The sequence below is a fragment of the Poecile atricapillus genome, chromosome 2 (genome assembly GCF_030490865.1).
Source record: "Poecile atricapillus isolate bPoeAtr1 chromosome 2, bPoeAtr1.hap1, whole genome shotgun sequence".
Classification (NCBI taxonomy): domain Eukaryota; kingdom Metazoa; phylum Chordata; class Aves; order Passeriformes; family Paridae; genus Poecile; species Poecile atricapillus.
This window is the reverse complement of record NC_081250.1, coordinates 145,806,604-145,823,806: the sequence shown is the minus strand read 5'-3', so window position 1 is coordinate 145,823,806 and position 17,203 is coordinate 145,806,604. Positions and strand designations below refer to the sequence as shown.

Sequence of the window (17,203 nt, the reverse complement as noted above, 5' to 3'; positions counted from 1 at the left end):
TTATTTTGGATTGCACTGAAAATAGGTTGTTGGATATCAATCCCCTGTCAATTCAGATCATTACAACAAACTCCCTACTACTTCTGCAAACTGCTATTCAGAGGAGCTCCCTCACTATGCACCACTCTCAACTGCTGGACACTGCTGTTTCTCCCAAAATGAGAAGCAGGCTCTCCTCTTGGTCTGCTCTCACTGTTGGTGAGTCATTTTCAGTTCACAGAAACTTGAAAGACAAATATTAACTGCCTATGTGCTTCTTTCTTCCTTCATATTCCATAAAGAAAAGGGCAAGGAGAGGCAATTCATACTCTATCAAACTGATGTCAAAAGTCATTTGCAACTCACCATTTTGGACTGACTTTGTGACTTATGAGAAACCTGTGTACCAACCAATCAATCACCCTCCTGTGTTTGGAGTCCTGTGATATCTTACCAATTCGAGGATATATTCTTGAGCTAAAAAGACTAAATCAAGTCCACAGTTTAAGGCACTGAAAATCTTTGTTTCTTATGAAAAGATGAGCCAGTGACCATGCCCAGGTGACTTGGTCTGGAAGTAAAAGAGCTTTTTCACTAGGCAGGGGTCACATTCAGCTCCAGGGATGCTCCAGGTCTCCTGGGCATCATGGATGTCACACACTCCAGCTGCACACTCTGGTAGAGACATGCCAATGACATGTTCAGTAACCAGGCAAGATCTCAGGCTCCTCTGTTTGAGTGTGCCCACCCTACACCCTGACCACCTTTAGGACTTGGGATATCAAGGCTGACACACACTGTATTTCTGACTATCCCCCTGCCACTGTAAAGCTGGCTTGCTTTCCTGTTAGAAGACATTTGCATACATCATCCATTTATTTCCAGATGTAATCAGATATGAAGAAAGAACCATGAAATCCCAATACAAAAGACAGCATCTTTAAATTTCCAGTCCCTAAGACTTACATTGCATCGGCTTTCCAGCTTTCCCCCTTATTCCTGGAATAGTCTTGCCATTCAAATCGACGCAGAAGCAATTTGTCCCATAACACTGGAGTGGCAGAAAGTCTCCATCCTCAGTACAAGAGGGAATAAAGAGATCTGATCCTGCAGGCAGGCTTTGCTTCAAGTTTTTCAGGTTTCTCCTTTGCTTCTCACACTCAGTGGGACACCTTGGGCGTTTGCCCTGAATTCTTGAGCCTGGAACCTCCTTACCCAAAGTGTCCAAACACCAGCACTCTCCTGCATAGCACTGAACTTCCTCATACCTGCCCTCCTTGGTGCATGTTGGAACAAACAGGTCCTTTGGCTCCTCACCACAGCCTTTGGATCCCAGAGCCAGTTTCACCACTTCACCTAAATCTTCAGCTACGCTTTTGGGGACAGAAATTACTTGTTGAAGAAAAGTAAAGAACTCTGGTAGCTCCAGGACAGAAGAAAGGAATTTCATCAGATTCTGATTATCCTGCAGAGTTACTGTGCGGCCAAAGCTGCCCACAAGAGGTTTACTCAAAATGGAGCTTCCCTTTGATACCTCCAGTGAAAATGCCTCAGCTGATGCCAGAGGGCCTTGGCCATTACCCATCACATCCACCTGTGGGAAAAACTGGCCAATGCTGTACTTCCCACTAGTGCCAAGTACCCCTGTGAAGTTAAACTGGATCAAATTCTTCAAGAACCTTCCTCCAAAGAGGTTTTCTTGGAAACGCTTTGGATTGGCAGTAAATTGCAGTGCCACCTGAGCCAGTTCCCTCGATGGGAACATCCCTGTGATGGCTTCACTCAGGGTGGTTTCTAGCTCAGGAGTCTGGCTGGCAAATGGGCTTCGTGCAAGTGGGGATGACAATCCAGAGTCCAGAAACAGCTCCTTGAAAGAGGGAGGGCAGGCTCTTGAAAAGCCATCAATTTTGTCTGACTGCTTATCTGGTGTGGAGAACAAACTGGACTGGCTGAAGTACCCAGCAGGGCCATAAAGGAGCCTCGACAAGGCCCGGCGCCGCTCGGAGATGCACGATTGCTCCTCACCTAGAGACAGATTTAAAAAAGAAAAAAAATTATGTGTTAGAACCTCCAGGACTTGTGATTCTATCGCTCTCTTTCAAGCAGCTGGGGCAAAAACAATACTATAGATTAACCTGCTTCTCAACTATGCACCATGTACGTTGTTAAGGAAGTTGAAATATAGTTATATTATATATATATTTATATATAGTTGAAATATAGTTGAAATATATGCTCTACAAATAAAATCCTTCAGTCAAGACCCAAAATGAAAGGAAACATTCCTTCCCCACTGTTGAGTTCTCTGTTCTGTGGTCTTTTACTGGTTCTGTTGCTTCCCAATGTAAATTCTCATCCCTGTTCCCATGGCTGAAAGAATGAAAAATGTCTTTTCCAAGTATTTTATCTCTCTAGTAGAATGCCTGATGCTAGTAAAAACCTTCAATGATCCAGGTGAAATATGGGAACATAGGAAGGAGAAATAAATTGTGGAAGAACAGAAAGTTATTTTAAACAATGCCCATTAATGAGGAATTTATGAAAGTCTCCTAACTAGATCTTCAGTTTCATAGTGAGGTGTTTGTTGCAAGAGGTCTGAAAATGGATTGTTAAAATTAGCAGTAATAGAGTGCTAAGGACCAGATGGCATTCATGAATGAGCTCTGAGGGAAAAAATACAAAATTTCAACAAAAATAGTCAAATGTCAGCATATTGAGAGTACCAACAGTGGCCCTGGGCACCCATATCCTGGGCTAACCTGTGTCACAGGTGTAGCTGCATCCAACCCCATCTGTACACTGATACACAGGCAGCAACAGCTTCCAGTTAGGATGCAACACATCAGTGAGCTTAGGGCTCAGAAGACAGGAAAGACTTACTAAATATAAAGACACCAAGAATCAGACAGACAGGATAGTTATGGCACTGACTGCATCTCTGGAATGCACACAGCAGCTTAACTCACATGCCACACCTGTCCTTGAAAAAGAGAAGGGAGGAAAAAGTAGCAGAACTATAGAGAAGGGGGGGAAAAATATTTTGAGGATGGAACAGCTTTTCCGGTACAAGAGAACATTCAGCCTGGACAAAAAAATATGGAAAAGGTTTTTAAAAAAGCAGGATTCTCCACATGATCACAATAGACAATTATTATTCAGTATTTCTCACAGTCCAGATGTAGAGCACATAATCATGATCATGAAATTTATTGCCAGAGTGCTAGGAAGGATCAAAGGTTAGAGGGCAATTAGACAAATCCCTGGGAGATAACTCCATAAGAGAGAGCTGAACACAATGATCTGGACTCAGACTCCTGTTTGGGGCATCTCCCACCTGCAGGAGGATATTTGGAAGTTATGTGCATTTTCCATGTTTCTCACTCTTTCTCACTCAGCACCACTGCTGTCCCTGTAGGGGACAAGATGGATAAGCAGCTTTAGTCTGCTCCAGCACCAGCTCCCTTGGGCTCCCCACTCCATCTCCATTTATTCCACAACCTAGCAATATGATAAAGCAGTCATAAATCCTGTTAAAAAAAAAAAAAAGGATAAAAGCTGGAAACCTAAAAAGCTGCTAAAAAGATAAGCAAGTAATCTGATGTTCTGTGACTGATGTCTTTTTCACTCCTGCTTTTGCACCCTTGTCATGCTCTGCAGTTCCTGACAGGAGCTCAGGGTCCCTTCCCAGAAGTTTTTTTGTAAAAGAACGTTCTGTAGGATGGGCCCCTTCTGTTTTCAATGTTGGCTCTTGGTTAGAGGGATAAAGAACATTCCTCAGAGGGCCAATAAGTTAGTGTAAGCCACAATTCCACAAGAAGAGTAATATGAAACAAATGTAGGATCAGGGGTCATAAACACTCTCCCCTCCTACCCACTGTTGAATCGAATCAAAACAGAGGAAGAAAGAATAAACACCAAAGGCACTGCTGGCGTGAATCTACTGTAAAAGGTCTGGAAAGGAGCATGTCCCTATCAGGACTGCCTGGTGCTCTGACTCCTCCAGTGTTAACACTGCTGAGTGTGAGAGCCAAGGACATTAAACAATCACAGAATCATTAAAGCTGGAAAAGACCTGTAAGGTTATTGAGTCCAGTCATTAACCCAGCACTGCCAGGCCCCAAGTACCACATCCACATGGGTTTTGAACACGAAATAAAAGAGAGGAGAACTGGAGACACACACATGGCATGAAGCTGTAACCTCATGAAATACCTTCTCAGGAGTTAATCTGTGAAACCTCTGCAGAATTTTTTCCCAGCTTAAATTTCCTGAGCCTGCCAATAAAAGCTGCAAGCAGCCTGAAGTCATTGCCCTCCTTTCTTCAGCCCACCCCCACCCCCTCCAAAAAAAAAGAATTATCAGGAGGGCTCAGCAAAGCATACTCAAAGAGAAAACAACCATTCCCAACATATGGCGAGGCCTCTCAGGGGTTCCCTTGTAATATCCTTGGTGATCAGCCTCGAAGGCACACGAAGTTTTCATTTCACAGTAAGCCTATGTGTGCCCAGAGCACTCTGAGCACTTGGAGCCGTGACACCCAGGGCAGATTCCTCCCTTTTTAGCTGCCTGGGAAGCTGTGCAGTGTCTCACAGACAGAGCAATTGCCTTCCCCCAAGGCAGTCCCCAGATTAAGACCCTGTGCCCCAGCCCTCCAGCACAATCCTGAATATTTAGGTAATGCACTTCATAGCAAAGGTTTTTAACTTTCCTCCTCCCCTCCAGCCCCTGGACATTTCTGCTGTCATTTCCATTTAGGGCACTCATTTGATGATGTATTCTCTGTAGAATCTCTCAAAGTCCTAACCTATACACCTTTTCTGAATTGTTTATTGGGTGTTTTTTAACAGGATTTGGCAGTTTTCATGGCAAAATATGCAGTGGCAGAGTTGGAAAAAACCAGCCAGAATGGGAGATGAAATTCCACACTATTTCACCAAAGGAAGAAGGTAAAACACAAAATCACCGTCGCTTGTTTCTTATGTTACCCCAGTCAGTTCCTTATATTACCGCCTCAGCTCCTGGAGTCAGGAGCCAGATATCAGAGCAGCAAAGAAAAGCCTTGCTGCATGCAAAACCAAGAGGTTAAAGAAAGATCATAACAGCAAAATAAAAACAGTATGCTATTTAATAATTTATTAGAAGATGACTCTTAACCATAGGGAGGTTTCAGGATCTTTGAACAGCAGAATCTGTCAGACCCCAGAAAGGACTTGCTCTGTTCTAAAGGCACTGAGAGAAGGGGCTCATTTTTCCTTTGGCAAATCTCATACATACCACAGGCTGGGGGCTGTCCTCTCCTCCTTGTGCCCAGGATCTCCTGTCCCTGGGTGTCCACGCACCAGCACTGTCCCTGCTGCTGGCACTGCAGGGGCGCGTAGCCCCCATCAGCGGAGCAGGACGGCACGAAGGGGTGCTGGAAACGCAGCGCTGCCGAACGCTCTGCCTCACACCTCGAGGGGCCTGGAGGGAAAACAGAGTGCCTTAAGCAGGGAAAGTTTAAAGTTTCAGAGCCACCTCGGTTTTATCCCATTGTTTGCCTATTTGGGAGAAAAAAAAATAATTCGGGGGAAAAAAAATTAATTTCCTGATTGTTTTCAGTGACACATCAAGTAGCAGCTCAAATGGGAATTCTCCATTCTCTTTTCCCATCAAGAATTTGCCCCATGGTTTCCTACTGTAGGTATTAATTTCTGAAAACTAAACAGAAGATAAAACCTCAACACATTTTTCAGACATAGTTGCAAGAAGGCAGAGCAGGAATATTTCTCCCAGGGAACTACACTGGAGGCTGAGGGAGCTCTAACCCTTAGTGCAAAAGCAAAGTTGTCATCAGAAACAGATGTACAGCTTGGGGCACTGATTTGAAGGCAAACATTGATGTTTCTGAAGAGAATGAGGCATTGCTCTGAAAACAGATCTGCACCTGACTGTGGAGATTTGGGCTGAGACCACCCCACTTCTCCATTTCCCTCTGCAGGGATCTGAAGACTCTACTGTTCCTGGGTCTACTCTTCCTAGACCCTACTATTTCAAGCTGGCCTTAAAGGAAGAGAGGGCAAAAATTCAGCAAGTAAATTTTCTGGGGTATGATCTGTCCAATACAGGACTTTACCCTCTGAACAGAAATTTGCTTATTTATATTAACCTGTCAGCCTAAAAACACTTCTCACCTTCAAGAACTTTCCAGCTACACCCAGCTACCTGAGTGAGGCAGTGAGAGCACTGTTCATCCAGGGGACTCTGACAAATTCCCTAATTTGAGTGGCTTTGGGTGACAGCGTGAGGGCTTCATCCCCTCGGTGGCTGATGAACGAGGTCACATCTCCATCTTGTGGCTGGTACAGCTCCATCTGTGCTGACAGCTGCTGCAGCCCCAGCTACAGCCAGAGCAAAGCCAAAACCACCGTGCAGTGCAGAGGGAATGTGCCTTCAAGACTCCCCAGAAGGATCAGCTTGTCCCAAAGCCAGAAAAACTGTGTGTCCATATGGCCAGAAGACTGACATCACTATCTGCTTAATATTTCTGGTGATGTGACTCCTTAGCAAGAGTCAGAAAGCAATGCCAGAGGAGTTTGGGACTTTGGATGGGAGGATAAAATACCACACAGGAGATTCCAGCTCTCCCCAGCCAAGGCAGTTTGGTTTGGGCTCTGGTCTAGGAGGGAGGAGGTACCTGACCTCCTATCCTGCAGAGTTCATTGTCTGTATGTGGAGAAACTCTCTCCCCATATCCCTGCCCTGACCAGGGAGGGAATGGGCCCCAAGGGCAGATCCAAAAGTTCAGCCTTGCTGGCCAAACTTTTGTGTGGCCTCCTGGGAATGGTGTGTGTTGTGGTCAGTGTAAAATCCTTACTGTTTCTGAGTGTGCCAACATAAATTAGGGAGCATTTTCTCAGACTTTCTATTTAATAAATCAACAAGTCCATCTCCATAATCTCAGGGCAAGCGATATGGAGAGTTCATGGGATTTCAAACAATGTGATCTGCAGGCACATGGGGAAGCACTAATCAGAGGACAGGTACAATCTGCTGGTAAAGAATGTACAGTGCAGAAGATAAAAGCCAACTGCAATTCAGGGACCTTAATTCTTGCATCAAAACTCTGATATTACACGTTTTCAGAGCAAAAAAACTCCTAGAACAATTCTCCCCAACAGCAGCTGTCACATAAAAGCTCCAGAACTGCCACTTGATTTACAGGGCATCTCCTGGATGTCACTTACATCTGAACTTTCCAGAGGTAGCCAGCTGGACCCCCAGGAATCGCCTCTGCAGGATCCGATGGATGCTGCTCTCCGTGAACGTGCGGGCAGGCTCTGGCACGGAGAAAACCGTGTCGTAAACCTCATCAAGCAGCAGTTCCAAGCCTGGGAAAGACAGACTTTTAGCACAGGAACTGCTTTTAAGAAAGAACTCACCCTTATACCAGAGGAGAAAAGCTGGGAGACTCTCAGGAAAAATAAATCCAGTCATCTAAACAAGTCAAATGAGAAGTTATACTGTGCAATCCTAATCCAGTGCTGGGTGCCCAGGCACCACCTTTCTGCCTTGACATCTACCAAAAACAAACAGGAGAAACATCCCATAATTGTCTATAGGCTGTGGTTTTGTTAGGTTCAGCCTGCAGTACAGAAATCAATGGAATTTTGGAAACAGATGCTACCAAAAGCAATGAGAAGTCGTTTTGGTTGCATACTGAAAACTAAAACATTCAGTAGCTTCTCTGACTGCACAGGTTTTTTGAGTACTTCTTTCTTTTCTGGGAATTAAATGCTGAAGTACTCATCTATCATCTAATTTTCAAACTATTGTGCTTTGTGTTTTTCCTCTTTAAAAGAAGTTAAAAATTAAAACCGCAGTATCTAAGGAAAGTCTGGAGATTCTCAACCTCCTCATTCCTCCTTGCTGAAAAAAGAGCACTATTTCTTCTAAAGCATCCCATCAACTATTAACATGTCTAAATCCTGACATTATGAGAGATGTTGTAGAGTGGTTGGACTAGATGTCTCTAAAGATCTTTTCCAACCCAAACAATTCCATGATTCTACCTAAGCAAGAAGAAAAGAGTTCATTCTTCAGGCCCTTTATATCCCCCCAGATTTGCTAATAGGACATATGAAATATGACAGAGCTTTCTAGTGTGGGCAGGGAGTGGGCATTCAGAAATCCTATTCCACATCCCAAAGAGGACAGGATTAGCTGCCAGGCACCAACCCCACTCATTGCTGGCTGAAGCTGTGCTAGACAGGGTGGGATTTCATTAGTGAGCTCCACCCCTTCCCGTGGGTATTAGATTGGTCACACTGGTCTTAGCCCTTGTAAGACTGGAATTGAACTTCCAAATGAGTTTGAAGACTGATAGTTGTTATTTGTCCTTTCCCTTGGGAATTCAACACCACCCAGATTAAAGGATGAGATGCTGGAAGGCACTTACCTGTGTCTGCCAGCTCCCTGCCCAGGCTGTCCACACAGTAACAGTACCCAGAGATCTCCGGGAACGTTTCCCTCACCGAGCTAAATTTTTGGAAAGCCCTTGGGAGCCTGGAAGAAAAAGTAGTGTTCTGTGTGCTGTGTGGAGCCCAGGGAAGCCCACTGACCACAACAAAGTACCAGCTGTTTCTTCCTGATTTTGTGAGAGAAGGATGTCTGCAGAGCACAAGGCCAGTGCAAAACACTTTGGTCTCCCTTTGGTAACCAGGCTCTGACATGATCCAGATCACTGTTTGAGCAGGATAGCAACTCTCCTAAATGCCATTTTTCTAAACAAGCAGGGGATAATCTCCCTTCAAACAGGTTTCTGAGCCTTCATAAGCATGTACCAGCATCTAATTCACTTTCAATTCTATTGTCATCTTCAGAAGCTTGTCAAAGAGTGTAAAATAGATGACTTAATGTTATTACAACACCCATTCATTAGCTCCTTCCACAAATCTGCATGAGATGGCAGAATGCCTAAAAAAACAGGTTGCTTCCCCTTCCTTACATGCCATGTATGATTTCTGCACTTAAGCACAGAAGCTGATAAAAACCTCACTAATATCTTTCATTTTCAAGGCATGGCTCAACATGTTGAGGAGAAGGAGAAAGGGCTTTTAATGTACAAGGCTGACTTCAGCTTCTGGAGATCAAAGAGATGGTTTCCAATGTAATATTCTAGGAGTGACAGCAGCCAGATTCCAGCAAAGCAATTATTTAAGAAAGAAAGTTAATAGAGTCCAAGTTGGAAAACCATAATAAATGTGCTCTAAACTGACAGACATCCTAGGGTTTCTCCAAGCAAAAGGGAAGTTTTCCTAGTTTCAAAGTGCTAAGTTCTAAAACAATCATATCATTTTACAGACACATCCCCTTGACCTGGAATACTATAAAGGTCTGGTGTCCCAGCTCCACGTGGTTTAGTTGGAAATACCTAGCAGCAGGGCAGTGGAATTTTCTGCTCGACACCTTCAGAGACTTACACAAATTAGGTTTTTACCAAGGTTGGACACTCAGCAATAAGAATATTGGTGGATTAGGCACTGATTAACTGGGAAAAGCAGTTCACAGCCACCCTGAGAAACTGTGACCAGGCTCAGTTCAGTGCCACACTCCAGCAGCCCCAGAGATGCTCTAGAGCACAGAACCTGGGAACAGCAATGAAATGCTTGTCTGGCTCAGGGCTGGTGCTCAGGTGAGCAGAGCAAGGGGCCTTTGCTGCCTCCAAGACTTTGCCTGAATCATAGAACATTCTGGGCTCTTGGAATTCTTCCTTCCTTGGAATGAACTTTAAAGATATCTAGTTCCAACCCCCCTGTCATGGGCAGGGGCTGCTTCCAAGTTGCTCAGGATCCATCCAGCCTTGGCCTTCAACACTTCTAAGGATGGGCCATCCACATTTTCTGTATGTAACCTGTGCCAGTGCCTCACCACTCTCACAGGAAAGAATATCTTCCTAACATCTTGATCTAAACCTACCCTCTTTCAGTCTATAGCCATTCCCCTTTGTCCTAACACTACATGCATTTGTTAAAAGTCCTTCTCCACCTCCCTTGTAGCCCCCTTCAGATGTTGGAAGGTGCTATAAAGTCTCCCAGGAGCCTTCTCCTCTCCAGGGTGGACTCTCTCAGCCTGTCTTCATGGGAGAGGTGACTCCTGGGAGCACCACCACCTCCTGCCAGGAGAGCAGAGGATGTTTCTGCTTCCACAGAACATCAAAGCACAGCCTTGGGAGTGCACAAAGCAGCAGCACCTCTGTCAGAGTAAGGGGCTGTAACCCCAGGGTTGTCCCAGTGTTACCGAGCAGTGCTCCTGTCTCAGAATTTGTACATCCCTGTGTAGTGCTGCTTTGCTCTGGGACCCTTCCACATCTTCAAATTAAAAGTTCACTGACTCCCTCCACTTTGGATTGTCAAATCCTGCTCCACTGCTGGCACTGGCATGCTGAGAGACATCAAAATGTCACACTTCATGGCACAGAGGAACTTCTGTATAAAAATGATACAATTTAAGGTATAAACACATAAATAGCATATTCCTATAGTCTTCAATGTGCACATGGATATAAATAACTTGGGCTATTTTAAGATCTTTCAGCTCCCCTGGATTATCAAGCACTGTCCACTGCCCAGTCAGGAATATGATCTTTTTTCTGCACTGCTCATGTCCTTGGAGCTCATCACCTCAGCACCTCAACCTCTATCTGAGTGAAACAGGATTCAATGGAAAAACTCTGCATCCTGCTTTCTTTCATTTTCAACATTAAAAAGTGACACACACAATTACACTAATTTAAATGGGGCAGATGTGTAGTCACATCTTCTCATTCTGGTTGTTTTTGTTACAAGTTGAGAGTATAGCTAAATAAATCACAGACATCAATTAGGTCCACACAAGCAAGAAGGCAAAACTTTTCTCACCTTAGGTGGAAAATACAATTCTTACCACATTTTCTATTTTCTCAGACTCTTTAATCACAGCCATTAAGATGAGTAGCAATAACATAGAATTCCACATTTTTCAGAGCCAGTCCAAATCAATTGTGACTACATTTAAGTTATGGATAAATTTATAATGTCTCTGTGTGTTTCAACAAGAATGCTCACACTCAAAAATACAGGAAAATAAATAAATGTGAAGTTGTTGGCTTTCAAAATATGAATCTCTGCTCTTAGCTTACATCAAAGACAACTCACTACTGATTATAGCAAGAAAGTAAAAAAAGTCTTCCTTGGGTTTTGAATTTTCAAGAATTCCCATCAATCTGCTACAGGGAGTTCTATATGGCTGCCAATCCAGGCAGGACCTGGACACAGTCCATACAAAAAAGTAACAGCAGCCAAGCCCTCCAGGTGATGCAGGAAATTTGGGCTCATCATTCTTTTTTGAAGTCTTCTATTTGGGAAAGTCTTAGCCCTAAACTTCTGAGTTTCCTAATTTGTTTGTTTGGGGAAGGGGGTTTAACATACTGGCTTACTCTGGAATATTTATGAAAGTCTAGGGAAATGAATTGGAAAGATAGTTAGGATTACATATCTAAATTCCAAAAATCAGTCTGTAGAACCAAAGAAACATTCTCCACTGTTTCCATATGAACATAAAATGTGGGTTAAAATCCCTGTTCAGCTACAATCCTTTGCTGTGGAACTCCTCCCTTCAACTCTTCATTCTGCCCTCTTTGGGGAAGGAATAATGACATTTCAGGCAGCAGTAGTGTGAAAATAAATATATTAATGACCTGAAATACTCAGATATGATTGCAATAGGTTAAGCCAATGCCATAATTAGAAGGCAGACAGCTGGGACTGAAATGATCCTGCTGTGATTAATTACTTGACATGGACAGAGAATAAATCCAATCTCACAGGTCTTTGCAGGCAAATCTCCCAGTGGGAGGAAAAAATAATGCCAATTTAAAGCATTGGTTTTTCCACTGTAATTGCTTTTTTAGTATTTCAACACTCCACAGACCAACAAACAAAAGAGTCAGATTATTTTGCTTTCACCAAAATAACCTCTCCTGAAGCTCTGACAAATTTGCACTGTGCATTCAGACCTGCCCTTCAGTTTTACTTGAATTAAAAAAAGAGAAACCCCTCCAAACAGCAAAACTGACATTTACTATAAAATGCTGCTACAGAGCCAAGTCACAGTGAGATGTTTAGTGCACTGCCCTCCACCAGGGAAACTGGTGCTGACTGAGGTGCCAAGCCAGTGAACTGAGGTTCACCAGACACTGAAAGGTTTCTCTGGAGAGTCTGAACATCTGGGCCAAAACAAATTCCTCTCCCATCAGTTCTCCTTGCTCAGCCCTTGTATCTCCATCACAGCATTAATTCTCAGCTCCTCCACAGGACAACAGCTTCCTGTCCCACAGACAGGGATTAGATCCAGTGTTCTGAAGCATTCCCCAGCCCTCTACAACCACCTAAAGACAGTTGTGCACCAGCACAGCTGCTCATCACTTGCTGTTTCACCCATGTCAGCAACCCTGCCACTGCCTAATATTTAGACAGGTAAGAGGTTCTCATTATCAGATGGAATTTCATCTTTGCATGTTATCACTTGTCCATTTGCTTTCATCTCCCATATGGAATAGTCTTTCCTACCTCATATATATATATCCAAATTCCTCTGTTCCTTCTGCATTTACCTAATTTGCTGTTGACTGTCTCAAAATTAGCCTATTTTTCCAACTACAGATCACAAAGTGGTATCCAGTACTGTGTGAGGACACACCAATTAGACTGCAGGGATGGAATATATTTATTTTTTAATTTTTTTTTAATCATCAGATTTAAACTAGAAGAAAAAAAGTTTTTTCACTTGGTTCATTCTTTAACAGAAAACATAATAATGTGCAGTTACAGAATATGGGCTCCATGTAGCAAAAATCACAAAAAAGCAGTCAGATGGTACCTTGAAGGGGTATGCAGGATTACCTTCCTGATTCAGAAGCCTGAGTTCTTACCTGTTGTAACTATGAACAAGATCAAAAACACTCATGTCTGTTGTGTTGACAAACTTGCACTGGACAGGCAGAAACTCCCCATCTGCTGAGCACTGTGGTGGGCTCTTCTCCCCAAACCCATGCAGGATGCGACGATCTCGGATCTCACAGTTCCCTGGACCTAATGAGGAAAAGAGGTAATGTTTATTTGTGTATTTACTTCCTACAAACAGCTGAATGACCCCCCAGCTGGTCAAAAGGGGGTTACATTCATTACATCAGGCAGGGACACTGAGGTGCATCATCTTGTTTTTATGGAGAGCAAGGAATTGGACTCAATCTTATAGGTCCCTATTCACACCAAGCTTTTCAAACCTACAAAACCCATCATTTTATTGAATATTACTTACACTGTGCTGGCTTTCCTCTTTGTCTGGTGCCATAAATCTCCATTCCTTCTGGATCTACACACCAGCACTGCCCCAGCTCCGTGTCACACTGCACCTCATCAAAAGCTCCTGAATCCAGGCACTGAGGGATGTAGGAGATGCTGCTGCTGTTGATGTATCGGCTTACCAAGATCCTCTGCTTTTGCAGCTGGCAAAAGGACAAGCCTGAAGTACCAGAGAGGGGCACTGTTAGAGGAGGGTTCTTGTTGGGCACTGAATCGTTTATCGAGGCAATATCTGAGTTTTCTCAGAATTGCAAGTTCTAAGTCTGCCACCCAGGTGGCATGAGGACCTTGATGGACTTGAGGTTATGAAAATTGGTAGAGAGAAGCCCACCACAGATGGGGCTGAAGCTCTCCAATTCAAAAGCCATTACATTAAATCAATCTTTCATTCACAATTTGTCTTACTGATACCTTCTTAAATACAGACATCCAGGTGTATGAGATTTCCATGATAAGCCCTGAAGAAACTCCAGAACTTCCATGTGAAAGACCTAGCAAATTACCACAAACTAGAGTCCACCAAAATCTGGGGCTAGCCTTTTCTTGATTTCAGCTGTTCAAACACAGGTTTAAATGGTTCTTTACTCAATCTAAGCAAAAATAGAAACTTTTTACTCACAAGATACAGGATATCCATTCTGTTTGCTGCCAGGAACCTCAACACCATTCTCATCTACACACCAACAGGAAAGACCATTCCTACTGCACTGGACTGTCCTGAAGAAGATCACAAGTAACATTTTATTCTGAGTGTGTAGAGTCCTCAGTCAGTACCAGACATAAAACCATAAAGCAAACTACACCACACCAAATACTTTAAAATCACAAATAATGGAACTGGTAAGAGCTGAATTTCTGCTGACTCTGATCAGTGGGAACCCTTAATTCTAGTAATTCTCTGAACTCTTCAGGAACTGCAGATATGTCAATTGAAGTTGTTGAGGAAGCAAGCAGGTTAGATAGAACCCTAATTCTCATGATCTGAGATTCACCAAAGACTTTGAGACAGTTTCTAAGTCAAATCTAGAACGGTCACAGCTGCTACCAGATGCAAAAAAAAAAGATATTAGTAGAGAAATTACAATCTGTACCCAGCCTCAGCTTTATCTTGTTAGTTTCTTGCACCTTTGACATGCTGCTTTCTAAATCACTATTCTCTGTGTGCTTTTTATTTCACTCACTGCCTTTAGAAAGAAACCTGACTGTGCCACTAACGAGGGTGGATAAGTTCTCAGTCACTTGGCTGAGTGTGCCAGCTGGCACACACATTCACCCATGAGCACAAGTAGGAAAACAGCAAACTGCACCACTCTGCAAACTGCACCAAGTATTTGGACATGCAAATAATGCGGCCAAGATTAGCCTGTTAATCTTTGATTGACCTCTTAACCCAGAGATTACTTCCAATAACAGGGAATTAATTTAGGAGAGGTTGGATCTGCAACATGGCTCAGGGAAGTCCCTTCAAGTCTCCTGCACCTCTCATCCTCCAGTCTACTGCTACAGTGGCTCTTCAAGATGAGCTAAAATTTCATTAGCAATGAAAGGTCACATCATGTGTCTGCATGTGAGTAGCAGGGATGAATTACCTGAACTGGCCATCCTCTGAGCACTGAGGAACGTAGGCTTCCCCTGCTGAAAAAGCCTCTTCCCTCTGAAGTTCACATGGACGCAACGGTTGGGAATCGGTCTGATACTCTGAAAACAGCAAGAAGATAAAACACCTAAGGCTGGTGTCAACCACAAACCCATTTTTATCAAACCCTGTTAGTGCCAGGGCTGCAGGGGAACATCCCAGGTTCAGGGGTCCTCTCTGGCTGTTTTCCCATCGCTCCCTGTGTGCATTTCCGTGTGGGACAGTACAGGGAGGTACTGAACAAACCAAACCCACTGCTCTGCCAGCTGCAGGATGAGCACATGGTGGAGATGATCATGAACCCCTTTCCCAGGCCTGTGTTTAGTCAGCCTCAGCCCTGTTCTGTACTGGCATGGCTGTAATTCTCTGGTCCTTGGGGTTCTTTAGTTAGTTGTGCTTATGACCACATAAGAGCCCTTTGCATAACCACATACACCATTAAATTTTCTGAGTAATTGTCTTTTATTTAAGTTAAGTCACTCACTATTTCACCAAAAGGAGAGGTATTTCTTCTAAATCTCATGAAAGATTTGGAAATAATCAATTTCTAGTAGTAGTATCAGACTAATTCATATTAGGAGCGCTCTCAGTTTTCAGTGGGCCAAATGATCAACTACTGAAGCCACCTAGAAAATTTTTAATGCATTCAAAGCAGATTTGCTGCTGTTTTAGATGTAGAATGTAGGAAGATGAAATTCAGTCAGTTCTTTTTTACAGAGCAGATTAGTTGATCTGACACTTTCCTCATCCTCAAAATCTGATGAATGTCATGTTCTTAATACCACAGATTAGTTTATAAAAATACAGCAAACAAACCCACAGGTACAGCAATTTAGTCCAAATGTTTGTTTAAGCCAGTATTCGGTCTGAGCGTGATCACACGCCGTAGTGCAAACACATCATAAGGATTCTGAATGATTTTCAGCCTGAAATAATTTGCAACTCACAGAACTTCTACAGCTGCAGACAGTTCCTGTGCTTCTAATGCTTCTCAATCACACCAGTTTCTGTGAGTTTTTACTGTGACCCCCTAAGACTACATGAAACTTTTCATGAGACTGCAAAATTTCAGGTGATCTCACCTATAGACAACATCACATAGGCAAAGCTCCCCATTTTCACCCCAAACATTGGCTCTGGGATGTGCAGAGATCCCTGTGTACAGTGCTAGAGAGGGTCTACCAAGACATCTGGGTTAAATGACTAATTAATTCAGTGATTCAAATCACTGGTTGTGCAGGACTATCAAACTCAGGCCAAAGAACTGGGGGAACCACTCAGACTACCCAAAAACTTTACATTCAAGCCTAAATTAGATGATGACACCTACAAGTAGAAGATGTGATTGAGGAACTTCAGAACCCTGCAGCAGTACCTTTTCTTACCTATGCTCCTTCTCTAGCCCATGAGAATACATTTTTTTTCCACCCAAAATCCAGGTGTACAAACTCAAGTAAGCCTGACCACTTAAAGATCCTTATAGTTTACTATTTAACCAGGAGCCCAGCCTTAGTTTGCACAGCACACAATAACCAGCTACGTTTGCAGCGTGCAGGACTCAAGATCATGGTATACTTCATCAGGACAACACACAAGCAGCACAAAGACCAGTCACCCTTGGACAGGCAGATGAAAAGGACAAGTGTACTTACCAAATATATTGGCTGTTGCTATGCTAATAAAGCAACAGAGGGTGCAAAATGGGATGGAGCCCATTTTGCAATGGGAGAGCCCCATCCCCTTCTGTCTGTGAGGCAGCTCTGTGCACCCCACAGAGCCTTTGCTGCCCTTTTATAGCACCCATCATGGGGATGGGTTCACTTCTGTGCTGCTGGCTGGGCACAGAATTGGCTGAGTGACGCACATGATGCTTCTGAGCAAACTGCAAGAGGTCTCTTCAGCTGGAGCTGCCCTCCTGGCTCCTCTCAGCCAGCTCTCATCCCTGCTCCAGCGAGCACAACTGAGCCAAGTGGCAGCAGGCACAGTGGGTGGCAGGGGGGCTCAGTTATTCCAATAAGTAAATTTAGCAAATTGGCATGACTCTGGGCAGAGCTCTGGCTCTCACCTGCCCTGGCTCTGTACTCCCTAGTGCAATTGCACATTTTTGTATTCCCAGAGAGCAGAGCCTGCTGAGGGACAGACCAGAGTGAGACTCCTGGGTGCTGCATATTAGGCGTGAATATAGCTCATAATGTGGTTATTAACTAAG

General features: G+C 43.7%; 1 protein-coding gene across 1 annotated transcript in view; it reads right to left on the bottom strand.

Moving 5' to 3' along the window:
• The window catches only part of TG (thyroglobulin), a 146,078-nt gene extending 129,368 nt beyond the window's left edge, over positions 1 to 16,710 (bottom strand). Inside the window, exons 1-9 of the mRNA XM_058833014.1 lie at positions 16,647 to 16,710; positions 14,948 to 15,056; positions 13,978 to 14,075; positions 13,315 to 13,518; positions 12,926 to 13,085; positions 8,414 to 8,520; positions 7,203 to 7,346; positions 5,254 to 5,439; positions 946 to 2,004 (exon numbers count right to left, since the gene is read on the bottom strand). Coding sequence (XP_058688997.1) covers positions 946 to 2,004; positions 5,254 to 5,439; positions 7,203 to 7,346; positions 8,414 to 8,520; positions 12,926 to 13,085; positions 13,315 to 13,518; positions 13,978 to 14,075; positions 14,948 to 15,056; positions 16,647 to 16,710 — 2,131 coding nt within the window. The remainder of the gene's footprint in view (positions 1 to 945; positions 2,005 to 5,253; positions 5,440 to 7,202; positions 7,347 to 8,413; positions 8,521 to 12,925; positions 13,086 to 13,314; positions 13,519 to 13,977; positions 14,076 to 14,947; positions 15,057 to 16,646) is intronic.
• Between the last annotated feature and the right edge of the window lie 493 nt (positions 16,711 to 17,203).